We start from the raw sequence: 18,665 nt of genomic DNA, 5'->3' as shown, positions 1-18,665 counted from the left end.
TTAAAATAAAATCCTGCCCTCGATGCTCTTCGCACTCCATCATAGCAATGCTAGCTGGTGTTTTAGTCTGAGGAACGGTGACGGCAGGATTTACTTCCCATGAAATGTTTGCGGGCTGGTTGTTAGGCACTGCATTATTCAAAACACATTAAATTGGTCTGAATGCAAAGGAAACGTGTCTCAATCATCAAACTGATGGACATTAACGGTCTTCTGCCACAAGTTTGTTAAATTTGAGCTAGATTTAGCTACTGCGTGCTTCAGTCCTGTTCTGCAAGGAAGGCTGTGGACAGGAAACTGGCAAGGAGTAGGAGGCATAAATTCAAGATAACCACAGCTTGGGCTGAAAGCCTTGTATAAATCCTTGGAATTTCCAGACTTCAGAGCAATACAGTAAGCATTACTGCCTTCTATCGACCAAGCAGGAAAGTTTTAACTGGCAGTGCCAGATAGCAATGCTTAAGAGTCTTGAGGTGGCTTTAACATCTGAGGGTGGTTTAAATCCCTCTGGAGGGGATGAGGATGAAGGAAGCAATACATTTCTCTGCTTTTCCAGCTTCACAAAGCCTGTGTGCTGAGCTGGAGGCTGTCAGCATTGGCTCAGTCTCAAAACCAGGAAACCTGAAAAAACAGAGGTAATATGTACATGACACACAAGCAGTTAACTAGGAATTTTCTCAGCTCATTCCTAACATTTGCATTTGTGATCTTTTAGGGGAATGTGAAACTGAATTTGAAAAGTTTGATTATGAAGAAGGGGTTTTTTGATTGCTCTCGTTTGAGCATCATAAGGTCTGCTTCATCTACTGTATTATGAACTTTCCACTGCTGTTGTGAAAAGCAGGCTTGTGCCTTGCTGGGAGTTTTCAGTAAGCAAATGTTGGCATTTCCTAACTCTGAGTGAGCCCAAAAGCCAGTGCTGAGGATTCATGTGCAAAGGAGAGGTTTCCTTTGCCAACACTGGCCATGCTGGGTCAAGCAGCCTCCCTTTGGCTGACAGAATGCGTACAGAGCCCTGCAGAAGGACAGCTGGGGCAGCATTTTTATTCTGCTGACCTGACCTCCCTTCACCTCCCTCCTTTCCTCTCTCCCAGAGATCAAAAATTGCCGTCTACGAGAAAATGTGGTCTTACATGAAGTCGGCCGAGCCCTCCGTGTTCACCAAAACCACGGCGGATGGGGTGGCGAGGGTGCGCAAGTCCAAGGGGAAGTTTGCCTTCCTGCTGGAGTCGACGATGAACGAGTACATCGAGCAGCGCAAGCCCTGCGACACCATGAAAGTTGGAGGGAACCTGGATTCCAAGGGCTACGGGGTAGCCACCCCCAAAGGCTCAGCATTAAGGTGGGTGGAATAATATAACAATATCCATGTTGTTATAGTATTCCACCTACCCTGATGTATTGTGTTGTCATTTTCTTTCTTGTGGATTTTGAGGTAACTTTTAAAGTTTAAAAATCTTCAATATTCCATGGAGTTAAATAAGACGGTAAATTACGGTTTCGTTTATTTAATGCATCCTTTTTTTTTTTAGTGCTCTCTTCGTGTTGTCCTTTCTGATTGTTTGTTGCTGTTTTAATTTTACAGTTCGATGGCTTTTTCAATTTAAATGGTAAAAGCCGAGTTAACCTGCCATACGTGACGAATGTTAACTGCATGATGTGGTGTTCTTGTTACTTTTTTTCTCAAAGACGATTTCCCCATCCCGCACACTTCAGTTTTGAGCAAATGTTATCCTCCATGCCACCTTCCAATATTTAACCCTGTATTTGCTGTACAAACATTTTTATAGCTCCACGTTCTGTGAAATTTTAGCCAATTTGTCCTCTTGTGCTCCTTTTTTTATACGTTACGATTTCCTAAGCATTTGTGCATTTTTCTTACAAGTTATGTTTTATCGTTTCAAGAAATGCTGTTAACCTGGCAGTATTAAAACTGAATGAGCAAGGCCTCTTGGACAAATTGAAAAACAAATGGTGGTACGACAAAGGAGAGTGCGGCAGCGGGGGAGGTGACTCCAAGGTCAGCCTCAATGTCACCACAATCGGGTACCTTAGTGGAGAGTAATCGGCAAGGCTGTTATTGTGCTCGCCAAGGAAAAAAACGCTGATCAAAACCATCCGAATCATTGCGATGGGGGAAAAAAAAAAGCCATTCACTTGCCCAGTAGCTCTTGTAAAGAAACAGCCATGTTCAATGGTGGCAGCAGTTTTTGGTCAAGCCTGCGAACCTCACTGAACTAACAGATAGCAAGCCCTGTGCTGGTGGGACCAGACCACAGCCCTAAGCACAGAGCTTCTCTCCTCTGTGACATAGGTTGGCTTAGACTTACTTCTGAGAGACCTTGTCCACTGAGGAGGGCTCCTTCCCCCATGCTCTGCTGGGGCTGGTCACCAGCCTGGGGCTCTCTGCAGACATGGGCTGCTGTGCTAGCGGCCTCAGAGCTGAGGCTGGTCTCAGAACTGAGCTGCTTCCTCTGCTGTAGGGGGGCTGCTGGCCCAGCGTGGGGTCACAAGGTAAGGGCTCAGCACTGACCACAGCAATGGCAGTAGCTGGGTATTATCGGTCATCTTAGTGCAGGAATTACCAAGGAATTTAATTTCAATTTTGTTGCTCTACTGAAAACTTAAGCAATGACGGGAATCATCCATTAGTGGCAAGGTAATAGCAATAACAGCAACATATAAGGAACTAGAGCTTGCAAGAGATGTTGTTTGCAGCAGTGAAGGGCATTGAAATGATGCACTGAAGTGGAAATTAATCTTAAGGAAAGGTTTGGGTAGCTTTGCTCAGAGTCACCTGTGTATGACAGTGACCAGCCTTCTGCACACAGGAGCACTGCACTTGTGTTTGCAGTGCTTTTAGAATATGGATTAAAATCCTGGCTTCAGAGGCATCAGTGTGGCATGTTCATGGGCTGAAGCCTCCCCCTGTGCCAGGCAGCCTGTGCCTGAGCCACACTCCCTGAGATGCTCAAAGGAGATCCTGTACTGGAGGAGCTAACTGGTGTTGCCAGCTGACATCCTTAAGCTGGTAAAGAGAAGCAATAGCTAGAATGGGTTGGATGTTGTTAGTCACCTTGGGTACAGGAATTACCGGGATATTTACTTTCAAATACAGTTTTATATTAAAAAAATTGAGATTAATTTTTATAGTGGCTAGTGATAGTAAAGTCAGTTCCTTAAGGAACAATAACTTCTGTTCTCCCTTACAAAAATGCTTCAGCTTTGGTCAAAGATCAACAATAACAGCATTTTCAGTAAATCACGGTTTTGGACAATCGCTGCAAATTACTGCTTCATTCCATTAATGTGAGTTGCATGCAGCTAGCTACCTAGGGAGTTCCTCAGCTCTTCATCTCTGGCATAGCAAAAGCCACTGAGTAGTAGTAAAAGGAAGGAAAAGGTCTTGCATCCTGGCTTGTTCAATGCCCACGTTTGCAGTGCACAACAGCAGCCTGCAGAGCTCTCACATGCTTTTTAGCTCAGTGGCTTATCCTTCATACAGCATTTTTATATAATGATAGACTTGCTGGTATATTAAATGTTTAATATTCTCCTGGGATCCAGCACTGCATTTTCTAATACTGCCTCCATGGAAGCAAACTTTCGTATGAAGCAGCATCAATGAACTCCGCTGCTTTGAGTTCATTGAATTAAAACCAGGCAACTAATGCTTGCAGCCCTGAGGAAGTTGAAGAGGATTTCAAAAATGATCATAATTAGAGCAGGGTCATTCTTCTATTCTTACTTGTGCCGAAGAAGCTTTTAAAAGAGCAGTGTCATTTATTAGCAAGCTCTGGCCTTGCTCGATGGATGCTGAGAGGCACACCAGAACAGAGGAGCAAATGTGATGGGCAGGCAGGGAAGGGTGACTTGTTATTTCTGGAGATGTAGTAAATCAAAAAGGGCTTTTTTTTACAGCAAAATGGCTTTTCCTTTGAGGCAGCATTCTGCGGGCATTTAATCCTGCAGGCTCAGGCTGCACAGCACTTGGACAGGAGTACAGACAGACAGATGCCTTCCTGGCAGCGCACATTGGCATCCTCATCCATGCCAGCCTCAGGCCGCTCCCCTCTGTCCTCCCACCAGAGCCTGGCTTGCCCTCGTGCTCTCGTATCCTATCTACACAGCTAATTCTCTGTACCAACGTGGCTTTATTAATAGGGGATCCCATGGGAGTCACTTTGGAGCTGTTCTTTTTTCCCTTTTCCCTTGGAGGAGGAGATGCTGAAGGAGACTGAATGAAGGAGGCAATACCTGGGAGAACTGAGTGAATGATGGAGGTGATACCTGGGGATGACTGACTGGCAGTACCTGCTGAATCGCTGCTCGAGGCAGGCTGTGGGTGGCCGCTGGAGGTGACCACATGGGGCCCATTGCTTGCTTGAGGCAGCTTTCTTTACTGGCAAAGCTAACAGAGCCCTTCTCTCAGCTTAGCCAGTAGAGACCTGGGCTTGGGGAGCAGCTGCCTGAGCAGGCCATCGACCCTGCCTGCCTCCAGTATGGTCTTGAGCTCTAGCTCATGCTGATGGAGTAAGTACGTATTTGTCTGCCTGTGCCAGCACCCACTGCAATCCTGTGGAGCTCCCTCCCATGTGCATCCTTCCTGTGGTGCAGCATATAGGTTCTGCACACAGTGCTGTGGGATTCTGAGCTGTAATTGTGAGTTTACCTCTTGTTACCACATGTTCCTGGCCACTGGAAAATTACCCAGTGACTCCAAGTATCAACAGGATTTTGAGTCCTACGGTGCGAATCAGAGAAGGAGCTAAATGGCCTTTCTGGAAGTGTTTAAATCTACTCCATGACAAGTGCATGGTGGGCACTGCACTGCCCTGCAGTGTCCTGGCTGCTGGGGCTGCCCTGGCAGGGGCTTCCACAGTCAGTGCTGGGCTCCTCTGAGCACAAGCGGGTGTGTGATACACGTTAATATATGTGGGGTGACTGACTTACCTGGTGCAGCATCCTGTACCTGTTCACTTCGCTCTCCTAAATGAGCATGAATTTAGGTTCGTCCATTGGATTTGTGGCAAAATTACACCATGTTCTCAACCTCTTATGCATGTCAGCTGCGTTCACAGTTGCGAGAGGACACAGAATAGCAGTTATAAAACAAATGTATTCCAGGAAATATGTTACAACATATTACCGGTTTGGAAACTAATTATTTTGTTTATTATACAATCCTATCATCTCATAGCTCAGTGATGGCTGAATAGGAATTTAACGAGAAAAAGACGAAACAGGATGTAGGCAGCAGCAGCAGGATGAGTGACTTAAGGGAAACTAATTATTCAGTTGCATAGGAACAATTTTCTACTAAGATTAATTTCTATAGTTCTGCAGTTGAGACATTTCTTGTATTCTCATACTTTCATGGCAATGCTGAATGACAACCAGCACGGAAGGAAATTGTCTGAACGTAGCGTTTTACCAGCTTCACATGCCAGGAGTGCTTCCTAATTATTTGACTTAATTTCTTTAATGTATTCTTTTTTAGGCTGTTATCTCTTTTGGAGTGCGTCTGTGAAATGGTACTTGATGCAACGCTGCTTCATTTTTTGGTCATTCCCTTTTAATCAGTAGATTACTTTTGCAGAGAGCTAGTTGAGTCCTGCCCTCAGAGCCTCACACTGTAAAGCACTGCATTTCCCAGCCCTTCTGAGACGAGAGCGGGGCCATTAGCAGACGGGATTTGTTCCCCCATCTTTCGCTGCTGTTTTGCTTTGATACATTTGCAGCACAGCAGTTAGCATTTGTGGCATCATTTTTTAAGTGGCATATTTTTAGAAGAAATCTGCTGGGCATCATTTTAGATGATACCTGACATCTAAAGAGCACCACTGCCAAACGTGCGGTGCTTTATAGCAAACATTTGGGTTAATGGTGATCTTAAAAAGATGCAGCACAATTTATTTGAGCAATTTGTTGGAAATTACGTTCAGTGGTGTGAATTTACTTGCCACCCATTCTGTAGGCCTGGGTTATGATCTGGAAAAAGATGGAAGGGCTGGTGAGAGCCAGCGGTGGTGGCACGGAGATCATTCCCACTCGGAGCTGGGAAAGTAGTGTGAAATTATTGCATTGTGCAACTGAGTGACAGAGCAAAGCAGTACTTTAATAAGATAATAGCGCTTTTGGATGAAGATATCAAAATATGTGCTTAATTGACAGCTGTTATTTTATAGCGTATTAGGAAGCAAAACTGTGTATGTTTTATATCAACAGTGAAGTCTTAGTGCTTTAAGAGTTCACTGGAGCATCTCGTTTACAGCATTGCCAGAAGGACAGGGGGCCTGCCTTGTTTGCAGAAACTTCTGTGCTGCTGTGGAGCTCATGGGACAGCCATGGGTTTTACTGGGACAGCCACTAGGATAGTCAGGATAAGGACTGAGGGCAAGCGGGTTGCCCAGGCTGGAAGGAGCTGTTGGGCTCAGGGCTGGCATCGGAAGACTGTGTACCTTTTGTTTTGTCTGTGTAACCCTCAGCAAAACTGCCATGGGGACTTGCTTTGCTGCCTTGACAAGGAAATGCACTTGTGCAGCGCTGACTGCGGTGGAGCAACCACACATTCTGCTTCACAGCCACAAGAATCCTCAGCAAAAGGCTTGTGAGTCATGCATTTGTTTTGATAATACCTGTGGTGCTTAAGAGTTGTTTTCCGTGAATTTCTTGCATGAGTCATTTATCCTGCATTGCAAGCATCAGTGCGGGGAGAACTGGGGCAGGGCTCATTGGGCCTGGAGAAGGGAAAGGAGAACGCAGCAGCTCCAAGTGGAGCTCCTAGGGCAGGAGCAGGACTTGTGCACTGAATGCCTGCATTCAGCTCTGCACTCAATTCTTTCCTCACCAATGGTAATGGTTGTCACATAAAATACAAAGGGAAAGATAAATGCTTCTCTTCTTCTTCTTCGAAGTAATTCTAACCTTCCAGCACTGAGCTCGCATGGAGGCAGGCACTCTGCGCGCACCAGCACTGTAACCATGCTTTGCACACCTCTGGTTCATGCCAGCAACACGGCTGTCCCACGGTGCCTGCGTGCCTTCGGACCGAGCTGCAGGACCTGCAGCAGGAGCTGCAGAAGAAGCCATCGCAGGAGAAAAGTAGTTCATTGAAGATGGGGGAAAAAGTGGCTATGTCTAGAGGCAAGAGAAGGAAAAGGTGAGGGGGTACCCTGCACGCGAGGTAAGTCGAGTCTCTTGCTCATATCCCCTCAGGCTAGGAAGGATGCAGGTAATGTCAGGAAGGCCCCACATTGCTGTGTCAGATGGTGTTGGCTGTAGCGTAGCATGAAGGCCCCACCATCAAGCTGTTCCTGCCTGGCAGCAGTGCTGCCCACCCTCTCCCCACGGCTGTGTCTCAAGTCTCAGGCACTGCTACAAATGAACTACAGTGACTTGTTACGGGTTGCATTTCCTAATCCAATATGCACGTATTATTGCATTAGCACTTGGCACTTCTATTAAATTATGATCCTGTTAGTACAGAGTTTAATTTATTTGAGCTACGTTTATGAAACATATAAATATACTTTCCTAGAGACAGTTGCTGCTGCCAAACACATACAGCGTACACTCTGCAGGTTCAGGTGGTGACACATCTGGCTCGGTGCAGGTGTGTTCAGAACAAGTGTTGGTGGTGTGATGATGGCACCCTACATTCACACTCGTCTTCCACGCTGCAGCAAATACAGCACCAGCAAAAACCTGGTTTGAAATTGAACATCTAATGCCTGCATGGAAAACTCCACAGGTTCCATGAGGATGCAATAAGTGCTCCATTGTGCCTATAAAAATAGTAAGCAAGATCTCTTGAATTGACCAAAAGAACACTTTTTATGGAAAATCATAGGAATGAAGACCAGAGCAAACATCTGTTAACGCAGCTACTAACTACTCAGCAGGAACTGTGGAAAACCATCCGCTGGGAGATCATCTGTGTAGCTTTCACATGGCCACTGTGCAGCCTGCAAGCTCTCCTTATAGGCAGCTGCTGTCTGAGCAGAGGGATGAGCTGCCAGCCCACAGATGCCCTCTGCATCGATGCAGTCCTCGCAGGCTGCTGTACCACATCAAAACGGCAGCACGAGGCACTGCCTGCACAGCCTTCTGGCTCTGATGGAACTGTTTGCATCCTAATTCATTCCGTGACACCTTTCGGTACTGAGAGGCGGAAAACAGGCAAGCAGTGCTGTGCCCTCCCTGACATCTCAAGTCAGCGACAGCCCCTGGGGACACCGTTCTCCATCCCCGTCAGCAAGGGAACCACATCCGGTTGTGCCACTGAGAGCAAGAGTGAGAAAAAACCCTTCTGCTGGAGGATTTAACGCTGTGACTGATGTCTCTGAGCACAACGCCAGCCGTCAGCGTGCGGCGTATGTCTTAGGTGGCTGGGGATGTATGGGGCTTGAGGTGCCTACTTTTAATCTTCTGATTTTGAAGGCTCTTTGTCTTTTCGAACAAGACAGCTTTCTCTTCTGTCCCATCCTCCGCCCAGCCATAAAACATTTCAGTCCCTAAGATGTCATGAACTGTGTAAAGGAATGTTGGAGGTCTGAAGTGGTGGCAGAGTACAACCCAGTGTTTGTTTCTTAAAAAAAAAGCAAACAAAGACACACCTGGTGCTTTCGTAATGAATAGTCACTGCTCAGTGTGAGATACAGATCACTTGCTGAGGCAAACATAAATAGGAATAGTGAATGACTGTGTTTTCAGGGCTTTGCTCATGCCTGCTTCGAGTGCCCTGCAACTGTGGGCTTTAAACATGCACAAAGCGTTTTAATATCGAGTCCATTTCCAGCCTAAATCTTCCCCATCCCTTACATGTGGATGCAGAGCAAAACATGAAACTGTGGCATGGAGATGCTGCTAAATTGGTAAATTATGACAGACCGTATCTTGAGAGAGAGCTGATCTAGGAAAGAGCAGAAAGCTTGGGCAATGCATTCACCCTCTGGTCAGAAATTATTTCAGTAATAAGATTTGACAAAAAGTCCTTTCAATAGTTACAGATCAGGCCAGGATTTATAGGGCCTGGGGGGATAAAGTGCCTTATTTGATTTAGACGGGTCTTTAACCTCGAGCAGTGCCCTCCAGAGAACGGTGCTGGATTTGGTGTCTCTTCCTGGATTCTTTCTGTCTTTCTATTTTAATGACGTTAGTGAGATTTGTGTGGTGCACTGTCAGGTTGAGAGGAGTGCTGGGGTTGATGCCTGCCTCCGCCGGTGCCCCTCGCCCAGCTCAGTGTCTGGGTGCTGGTGATGTCAGCAACTCCAGCAGTGCTTCAGCCAGTGAGGACAGCTGCAGGCAGAAGAAACAAGCAGAATTTGTGCTGCAGGTGTTGGAGCGCTCTAAATATGTCAGATTCCTAAATTAAAGGGATTAAGAAAGAAAGAACACAGATTAAAAGCAAAACCAGCTGAATGAGCACTTTACAGTGTGCGCATGGAGACCTGGTGCAGTGTTGGGCTTTCTCCTCCTTCATGTCACTGAGATTTGCATGGGAGGTGAAGGCCCCTCAAGAAAGCTGCATTTTGTGTTGCTCAGCAAGGCATTAGCACCAAGTGAGGATGTCATTCTTCATTAATCTTGCTGTCTTCAGAGGGACAGATTTGCCAGAAACCTCGTGGCTTTTTGTTGCTTGGATCTCACAGACTGGCCATAAAAATGGCCTCACCAGATACATTACACCAGATTTATGGCTGGTCTGCGCCCATGCAGTGTAATGCAGCTGTGGCCCAGGAGTGCCCTTGGCTGTGATGTTGCTTACCCTGATGCACCCTACATGGCCAGGGCCAGGGTATGTGAGAACACAAACAGCTTGGTTGTAAATGCCACATCCCTAATGTGCATCCGTGCTTCCACAGGACTTCTCCACTCGGAGTTTGTTGGCATCTGGAAAGGAAAATAAAAGGACCTTCTGTGGACTATTCAGGATTTCATGCTGTGAGAGATGTGGTTCTGAGTACACTGGGAACGGCATCTTCAGGCACTCAGCCAGACTTGTTTGCAGTGGACAGGCTCCAGCTGGCCTTGTGCACTGTGCATTTGGAGCCCTCCACCTGGGGAGGAGAATCCCCATTGCCACTGGCCCCAGATTTCCTATCCTCAGCACAGCTCGTGTTCAGCCTTGGAAGCAGATGCAAACACCCCTTTGGGTGGCCCTGGGGACACAGCAGCTCCCAAGCTGCCCACTGGGGCACCATAGGAGCAGGCTGGGCCTGGTGGCATTGCTGCAGCTCAGCCCCTGCTGCCATGGGCCCCAGCTGGGCCACAGGAAAGAAAAGGATGCTCTCCAAACCAGAAGAGCTCTCACTAGTGATGTTCTGCTCTCCCTTCAGCTTGTGGGTCACTTCCTCACCCTCTGCTCCCAAAAATGCTACTTTTGGACTCTCCAGATGCTGCAAGCAACAGTGCTGAGACAACACCATGTACCCTGCACACAGATCATCTATAAAACATTAGAAGATGGCTGGTAGTGGGTGAAGGAACAACTGCAGATTGAAGTCTGTAAAAGCTGGGTGGTGAGAGCCCAGTGCTGGGGACACTCAGTGCAGCCCTGATGGAGTCCTGCCAGGAGCCTCTCAGTGTTTGCCTCTTTGTGGTGCTCTTTTCTGAGCAATTTCATCTAAAAATCCTAGATTAATCATGAGCAGTGCTTCATCTGGTTTGAAGGGAGCAGTGTGCTGTCTGCAGCGTTCATTTGCTGTCCTTGGCAATGATCATTTTTGGGTATAACACTTATATTACATCAATTAGAGCATGGAATGGGATATGAATTATCCAAAGCTGTTCCAATCTTAAATCTTTATTGATTGCAAGTAATAAACATAACTGCAGTGTTGCAGAGAGTTTATGCCACACAAGCACCAGTTCCCCACAGCTGGTGAGCATCTGGGGTTAGTGGGTGAGGTGTTTCAGTCACATCTGAGTTGTGCTCTTGAAGCACCCTGGCCATAGTTCCCTTCTGCTGTGATGAGTGAGGGCCCAGCCAGGCACTGGGCCATCAGTGTGTCCCACCACTTCTTCCTGCAAAATGACACTTTCCTGGCAAGGCTGGCAATGGAGATGGTCTTCTCATAAACTAAAAGCACCTTTTCCAAGAAGCAGCTCAGCCTCGGTGGTTGTTCAGCAGTGCACTGGCACATCACTGCAGTGGGCAGGAATGGGAAGCTGAGCAGTGGAAGCGCCAGCCTGGCGGTGTTGGCAGCCATCCGAGGGGCTTCACTGCCATGTGCTCCCACAGCATGCAGTGACAACACTGGATAGCATCTGGCGCTGAGCATCTGCTTTCTATAGGTGAAGGTAAAACCACAGAAGCGGACATAAGAGGTCATTAATCAAATTAAAAACCTGTTATGGTTTATAATTTGTGAAGCGCATTTTACCTGCTAACATTTGAGTCTGATAAAGAACTGTTTCTTTGATAATTCATTTACTTTTCTTCAACTTCAAATTCATTCTGGCCAGAAAGAAAAAATCACCACATCACAGCCCTTCTTAACAGAGTAAAAAAGACTGCAACTAAGCTGAAACTTAGTGCTGAGGCACTGCAGCAAGAGCTGGGCAAGTCCCTCAGACAGGGAGATAGTGTCATGAAGAGAAGGAAAAAGAGAAGATGGGTTCTGTCTCAAAGCATTTTCCATATCCATGCAATGGAAAAATAATCAGATAACAAAGCAGAAATGCAGTAAAAGCTCTGCAATTTGCACATAGCAACTCTTTTGAGGGATTATCACACCTGTAAGCATGGGGAACATACCCAGGCTGGAAGCCGTGCTGTGTTTATGCCAGGAGGGGACAAGGAGGTGCCACAGCAATTCTGACATTTAGAGGGGAAGTAGCCAGGATTTAGAAACGGAACCAGAAGCCTAAGGGACACAGACCAAGGGGGTGGCTTCAAAGAGTGAAAGTACAGTGCCTTTCAGAAATCACACCACCAGCACTGTCCTGTGCAGACAGAAGCAGGATTTGGGGCTGCCATCCCAAGCCAGGAGGGGCTGAAATGTGCAGAAAGCATCCTGGGGGTCTGAGCCCCTCACAGCTGGGGGAAGAGCCAGTGGGTACCTTGGAGGCACCCGGCCTGTGGGGACAGAGCAGCACCTCATGTCTTCTGGCTGTAAGGGGTGGGTGCTCACACCAACACCTGCATGACCAGGAGCAGGGAAACCAAACTGCTGAGAGCAGTAAAAACCGTCTCTGTCCCAGGTGTAAAATAGTGTTTGCAGCAGACTCTTAGAAAGCATCAACTGTAGCAAATGGCTTAATTTGCCAGCAGGGCACTGTTGTGCGGCATTGGGCTACTGGTACCATTCCCCTTGTCTCAAGACTTGCAGTCTTACATGGACATTAGCAACCAAACTCTTCAGTAGCATCTGGGAAAGCCCAGCAGCTCCGACCTCGCATGGTTACACTGAGCTCAGCCAAATCTGGTTGTGAAAAAAACACAGAATCAAACAAAATTCTTCTGTTGTGGTGAGGAAGAAAACTGCAGCGAGTCTGTGCCCTGACTACTGTCCCACACCAAGGGATTCTGCCGGCCTGATCCCACTCAGTACAGCTTGCTTTGCTGGTATACAGAGCACAGAGAGCTCAAGATCTCAACCCCTGAAAACTTCACTTTCAGAAAAGCAGCCAAACTAATCAGCAGCTGGTCTGGAAACCACACAGGGAAGATGAAAAAGAATCCCATCATAAATTAAAGGCAGAGGAAAGGCAGCCGAATCCACCAGGGAAGGGGCTAAGGACCTCACAGAGCATCCCGTACAGCCCCAGAACAGTGACCTAATTAAAGAAGCAGCTGGAAAGCACATCATCATCCCAGGGAAAAGATGAAGAAACGTCTTTTGAGAGAGACCCAGAAACAGTGCAGGGGATCCGCTGAGCCACCTGTGTTGTGCCCAAGGGTGTCAGTGGCTTGGATGCAGCCTTCCTAATGCAAACGGTGCCAGGATCAAGCTATGAGAAGAAACCTTCCTGCAGCAAGCGCAGAAAAACCTTCCTGTATCTTGGGTACCGGGCAAAAGACTGAATCTGCCCCCAGATCCCAACCCTTTCCATGTGGAGGACTTTGGTACAGGTGGGTGCCCACCATCCTGCACACTCAGTGCTGGAGCCAGGGGAGCCGCGCGGCCACCTGGGGCTGTGACCAGCAAAGGCAAATTCCCCTCTGTTTGGTTAAGACAATTTTAGTTTACTTTTATATATACATATATATATATATATACTTCTTTTTAGCAGTTGCGTGTGCACAATTAACTGCAATCTTGGCTTTAAGAAAAATAATAAAGCGCCCTAATTAGCATGTTAAGCCTTCTCATTTCCCAGTACTGTATAATGTTGTGAAAGCTAATTTATAATGTATTGGATGTTATGCAAATTCTCTGTGTTCCGTAAGGGGTTTATAAAGGCATGCAAATTAAAAATAGTGTTTGGAATGGGACTGGGGGGAGGGGGAAATTTGCACAGTATAATGTGCAGAGGAGCGAGAAAGGTGTTTATAAGCCTCTCCCCATTGTTTGTGTATTCTCAGCCGCACGATGCTTTTCAGAGCAGGGAGATGCACTGCATAAAATCTCTCCAAACCGGATCGTTTTAAAATGAAATGTCGAATGAAAGAGCCGTCCTCCAAGCGGTGAGCCACCCGCTCGCTGCTTGCAGCACGAGGTGATGCAGCCTGCGGTTGCTGGGACCGGCGGTCCCCACACAGCAGCACGGTGTCAACGAGGATAAAAGCTCACAGCCCGGCGTGGGCACACGATCCCAGCCTTCCCTCAGCCACAAAGGTGTTTGGAGCAGGGCTGCTGGGCTTGCTGTCTGTTAGTGCCACTGAGGTGCCGTGGACCGGGCCCTCCAGCGCCACAGAGCTGCTGCCAGTGCTGGGCTGGGCAACGGGGCGATTGGGCTCGCTTTGTTTCTCCTACCCTCATTTAACAGTGAGTGCCGATTACTCAAAGCGATATGGGCAGGACCTGGTAATATAGCGTTGCTGTAGCGTTAACTTAAGGGGATGATCCAGTTGCCTGCAGTGTAAATACTTTGTGGCCAGGAACCCTGCTTTATCGCTTTGTATAGTTTTAAAGTAGTTTAAAGCTTGAATAACATAAAATAACATAATATAATGTTATTTATGTTATTTCCCACGTGAAGAACTCCTGTAAACCTTGCAGTATTGAAACTCAGTGAACAAGGCATCTTAGACAAGCTGAAAAACAAATGGTGGTACGATAAGGGTGAATGTGGAGCCAAGGACTCCGGAAGTAAGGTCAGTCGCTGAAGGTCTTTTCGTACTGATTAGCAATCACATTTTGACCCACTGTTTGTGTGTACAGAGAATGACTTTCAAAAGTTGCTATTTGCATTTCGAAGGTTGAAAGAAAAGAATAGAAAACAATTGTTAAGTCTCCGAAAATGACCGCAGTTTTTCTTAGATGCAGTAACAGACTTTAGTTGTAAGTATGTTTTGCTATTTAGTAATTTGCTGCACAGACATGGAAGGAGAATCCCCCAGAGCGCTCGGAGCTGCCTCCCTCGTTTGAATTTGCAAGTTTCCTCTCAGTCAGGGTGTTTTATTCAGGCCAGCATCTTTTTCCTTACTATTATTTTCAGTTTGATTGAACGCCTGCAATTTGTTTCAAAATTGTAACATAGATCCTATAGAGCTCAGTCTGCAGAACAGTCAGGTGCTTGCAAAGGGTAGACGAGTTCAGGACAGAGCCCTGGTGAGGAAGAAGCTCCTTTCCTGCCCTATTTTCCTCTTCAGTTCAAAATGTGTTTAGCTGAATTTTGGAGCTGTTTTTGGCGACTCTGTCTGCCGTTCCCTTTCCACCTGGACCCGTTTTGCTGCTGCACAGCCGCTGCCAGCTGTGTGCCCAGTCCCACGGGGATGCCATATGGGCAGGTCCGGCTGCATCAGCCGTGCTGGGTTTGCAGCAAACACTCATTTGAGCCATTCAGTTTAAGCTATATTAGGATTTCATTGTTGTTTTTTTTTCTTTAATGCCTATATAGCCACTGAGGATAACAACACCGGGGTGAAGGAGGCTTTCAAAGGCACCTCTAGGAGTTGTCCTGCTGACATCAGCACAGCTCCCTTGTGCCCTTGGAAACACTCACTGTAACTGATCCCCCCAAAATGCTCCCAATTTGGAGGCCCCTCCCCATGTCAGGCTCCATTCAGCATTCCAACCGAGCCAGCAAGCTGCTGCCCTGCTTTCAGCTGGGCTGGGGGCTGCTTGGGGTACAGTCCTGGATCTGCTCTGGGAGATGAAGGGAATCTGAGCAGAGTCCCTGCAGCAATTGGCAAGAGGCAGAAATGAGCAATATTTCAGATCTCAGCGCAGGCTGTTTGCTAAAATGCATCTATCTATCTAAACTGCCTATTTAGATACAAGACAGACACATACAAAGTGCATCCTCCTTTATTCTGAGTACATGGAAGGTTGGATGCCCCTGGAGATAGCTACACACTGTCTGGGAACACCTGGGCTTACTTAGCCTTTCAGCTCAGGCATGAACCAGCAGCATCTCCCATGTGCAGCAGCAAAAGGGTTGTATTCTTGCTTAATCTCATTACAAAATCCTGGTTTTTAAAATGAAAGCCTTCTCCCCGCCCCTTTATTTGCCATGTCCTGAAGGGATGCAAATCCCAGGCAGAATATTTTGTGCTGCAGTAATGTTTTCTGCTCCCTGCAGGTGCTGTCTTAGCTTAGGGCTCTCCTGACCTTAGCCCAGCTGACCATCTTCCTAGGGTTGTTTGTTTTTTTTTTAAAACTGTTGGGAAAAAAAAGGTAGAAAAGTTTAGCAGTGTGTATCTCACTAGTTATATCTACATTCACCAAAGCCAGGCATCTAGTGGCTTGGGTATTTCTGTTTACTTCCATAATGCAAGAACCTGCTACTTTAAGTAGCCCTGGGCTGTGCACTAGAGCTTCCCAAAGGTGCCCTGGCCTCCAGCTTTGCCCTGGGGCAGTGAAGGCCTGGGGAAGCCAATGGCAAAAAATCCTATTGACTTCCACATGGCCGAGGTTTTGCTTGGCAACCAGTGCAGGACAGAGCAGCTCCTGCTGCCATCCCTGTCCCGTGGGGCCAGCGGCACCAGTAGGGTCACGCAGCGTGACCACAGCGGGTAAGGCTGTTGGGTTGTGTGGGGGTGGGGGGGATTTGGACTTGATTGGAAAGTTTGTACCGTGTGTGGTCGTTGTTGGGACTGAGTGCAAAGTAACCTGCTTTCTGTCTGCCTCTTTCTCACAGCAAAACTAACGGTGTGGTTCGTTTCTCTTAGGACAAGACCAGTGCTCTGAGCCTGAGCAATGTGGCCGGGGTTTTCTATATTCTTGTCGGAGGCCTTGGGCTGGCCATGATGGTGGCTTTAATCGAGTTTTGTTACAAGTCTCGGGCAGAGTCCAAGCGAATGAAACTCACCAAGAACACCCAAAACTTTAAGCCTGCTCCCACCACCAATACCCAGAATTACGCTACGTACAGAGAAGGCTACAATGTGTATGGCACAGAAAGCGTGAAAATCTAGGGGTACGAGTAAGGTCCAGTCAACTAGAAATCCTCTTCCTTAACTTCTGTGTGTTCTTCTAACTTCTGTGGGGATTTAAGTGAGCCTTTCCCTGCACAGGAGCAGGCTGCTCTGGGGGCTCCGGGCTGCAGCACAGCATCATCTCCCCAGCAATCCGTGGCTCGCTCAGCCCACGTCTTTTGTTAAGAAACAGCTGCACGGGCAGCCATGGAGAAGCGTCCCGGGGGTGGGAAATGCCCCAGGCCCCCAGCGCTGCTGTGCTGCCTGCAGGGAAGCAGGACAGGGGCTTCCCCGCTCTGTCAGAGCTCCACGCTGCCTCCTTCCCCGTGCAGGTTGGTTCCTTGCTGTCTCATGAGGTCTTCTCAGAGGAGACAAATGAAGTCTTGTTTTTGTTGCAGATCCTCGCTCTGACAGCGTGCAGGAGGAGAAGCAGCAGAGAATGTGGCTACTTCATGGATTTGGACCACCTGAGCCAGTCGCACTCTAGCCGAGGTGTCAGGTATGACACGCATTGATGATGGTGCAATGAACTTTTAATAGGAAAAACTGATTTTTTTCCTTCAGTGCCTTATGGAAGACTCTGAGACTCACAACAATGCAAAACCATCACTGAAATATTCTTGCTTTGCTTGAAAAAAGAAAAAGAAAAAAGAAAAAAGAAAAGGAAAGAGAAGAAAAGAAAGGAAGAGAAAAAGGAAGAGAAAAAGGAAGAGAAAAAGGAAGAGGGAAAGGAAAGGGGAAAGGAAAGGGGAAAGGAAAGGGGAAAGGAAAGGAAAGGAAAGGAAAGGAAAGGAAAGGAAAGGAAAGGAAAGGAAAGGAAAGGAAAGGAAAGGAAAGGAAAGGAAAGGAAAGGAAAGGAAAGGAAAGGAAAGGAAAGGAAAGGAAAGGAAAGGAAAGGAAAGGAAAGGAAAGGAAAGGAAAGGAAAGGAAAGGAAAGGAAAGGAAAGGAAAGGAAAGGAAAGGGGAAAAAAAAAAAGAAAAGAGAGGAAAAGACGGAAGAGGAAAAGGAAATGAAAGAAAGTGAAGAAAAAGCAAAGGAAAGGACTGCTAACAAGATCTTAGTATTGAGAAAAAAAAAATCTTGTAAAAAAATCAGTGCAACAAAAGCCATTCTTTGATACCACTGCACAGAAACTGAACTCGAGTCCCGAGCGCGGCCGCGGTGCGGTGCTGGCAGCTGTGGGCACGCGGCTCCGGCAGCATCGCACCCAGCCTGGCCCCAGCGCAGCCGCCCGGGACCCGGCGCCCGTGGTTCTGAGCCGCTCTCAGCTGTCGGAGCTCTTCTGTATATCAGCAAAGAACACCTGAAGAAAAGAAAATGTGCATTAAATACAGCTAAGGTCACTGACTGTGAATCTGTAAATCCAAGAGAAAGCAATCTGTGGAACTGCATGTCCTGCTTCCAGACCAGTAAATTCATTTCCTTGACAAGGTAGCTAAGTGCAGGCAGAAATATTGTATTCCTTTGTTTTTCTATCATCGGGCATACCTACAGGTGCTTTATGAAAACAATATTGGGTGGCTTTAAACAAAACAAGCGACGTGCTGTTTAGGTTCAGACCATATATCTCTTTTCTTGCTGTGCATCTGCATTTTAATTCAATGTTGAATATCAAGCAACGAAGCAAGAGAAGCGCAGGTTAGTTTTTCCCAGGCCCGCTTCTGCCTCGCACCGGGTTCCTCCCAGCTCGCAGTGTGCTCAGCTAAATGCTTCTCGGCAACAGTTTCAAACCGGAGCAGGGAGCAGCGCCCCGAGCAGCCCCGCCGTGCTGGGAGATGCACAGCCCTGCCCCAGCAACCCGCAGCCTCCGCCTGGCAACCGCGCAGCGCCATCTGCAAACGAAGCAACAACGACAACAAAAGGTTAAAAATAATTAAAAAGAAATTAAGAACAAAAAGGTGAAACGTTGTCAGTCACGCCGGAAGCGTGCGGTGAGATATCTGCGTACTAATTACCTCTAATACGACAAGGCGTATTTTCTGTAGTTTACTATAGAATTTTGTTCCGTCGGTAACATGCGGCGCAATGAAGCTCATTTAAACCCGTCTGACCCGTAGGCGTTTAGTTTGCTGATGATAGATTCGAACTTTTAATAGGATTTAAACAACAACAAACACAAAGAAAAGGACTGTATGG

General features: G+C 47.2%; 1 protein-coding gene across 7 annotated transcripts in view; it reads left to right on the top strand.

Annotated features, from left to right (window-relative positions):
• The window catches only part of GRIA3 (glutamate ionotropic receptor AMPA type subunit 3), a 145,180-nt gene extending 127,165 nt beyond the window's left edge, over positions 1-18,015 (top strand). For 4 of the 7 annotated variants that reach the window (XM_048959396.1, XM_048959395.1, XM_048959399.1 and 1 more), the window contains 4 exons: positions 1,095-1,342; positions 14,149-14,263; positions 16,283-16,530; positions 16,927-18,015. In XM_048959396.1, the coding sequence (XP_048815353.1) occupies positions 1,095-1,342; positions 14,149-14,263; positions 16,283-16,528 (609 nt within the window). In that variant the 3' untranslated portion in view covers positions 16,529-16,530; positions 16,927-18,015. Of the gene's footprint in view, positions 1-1,094; positions 1,343-1,905; positions 2,021-14,148; positions 16,531-16,926 lie in introns of those variants that run through there. The other 3 variants (XR_007379643.1, XM_048959400.1, XM_048959397.1) reach the window with 3 other exon arrangements.
• Positions 18,016-18,665: the final 650 nt, after the last annotated feature.

The sequence above is a fragment of the Lagopus muta genome, chromosome 13 (assembly GCF_023343835.1).
Source record: "Lagopus muta isolate bLagMut1 chromosome 13, bLagMut1 primary, whole genome shotgun sequence".
In the NCBI taxonomy this organism is placed as follows: domain Eukaryota; kingdom Metazoa; phylum Chordata; class Aves; order Galliformes; family Phasianidae; genus Lagopus; species Lagopus muta.
Note: the sequence above shows the minus strand (reverse complement) of the source record. Positions and strands in the feature narration are given on the sequence as shown.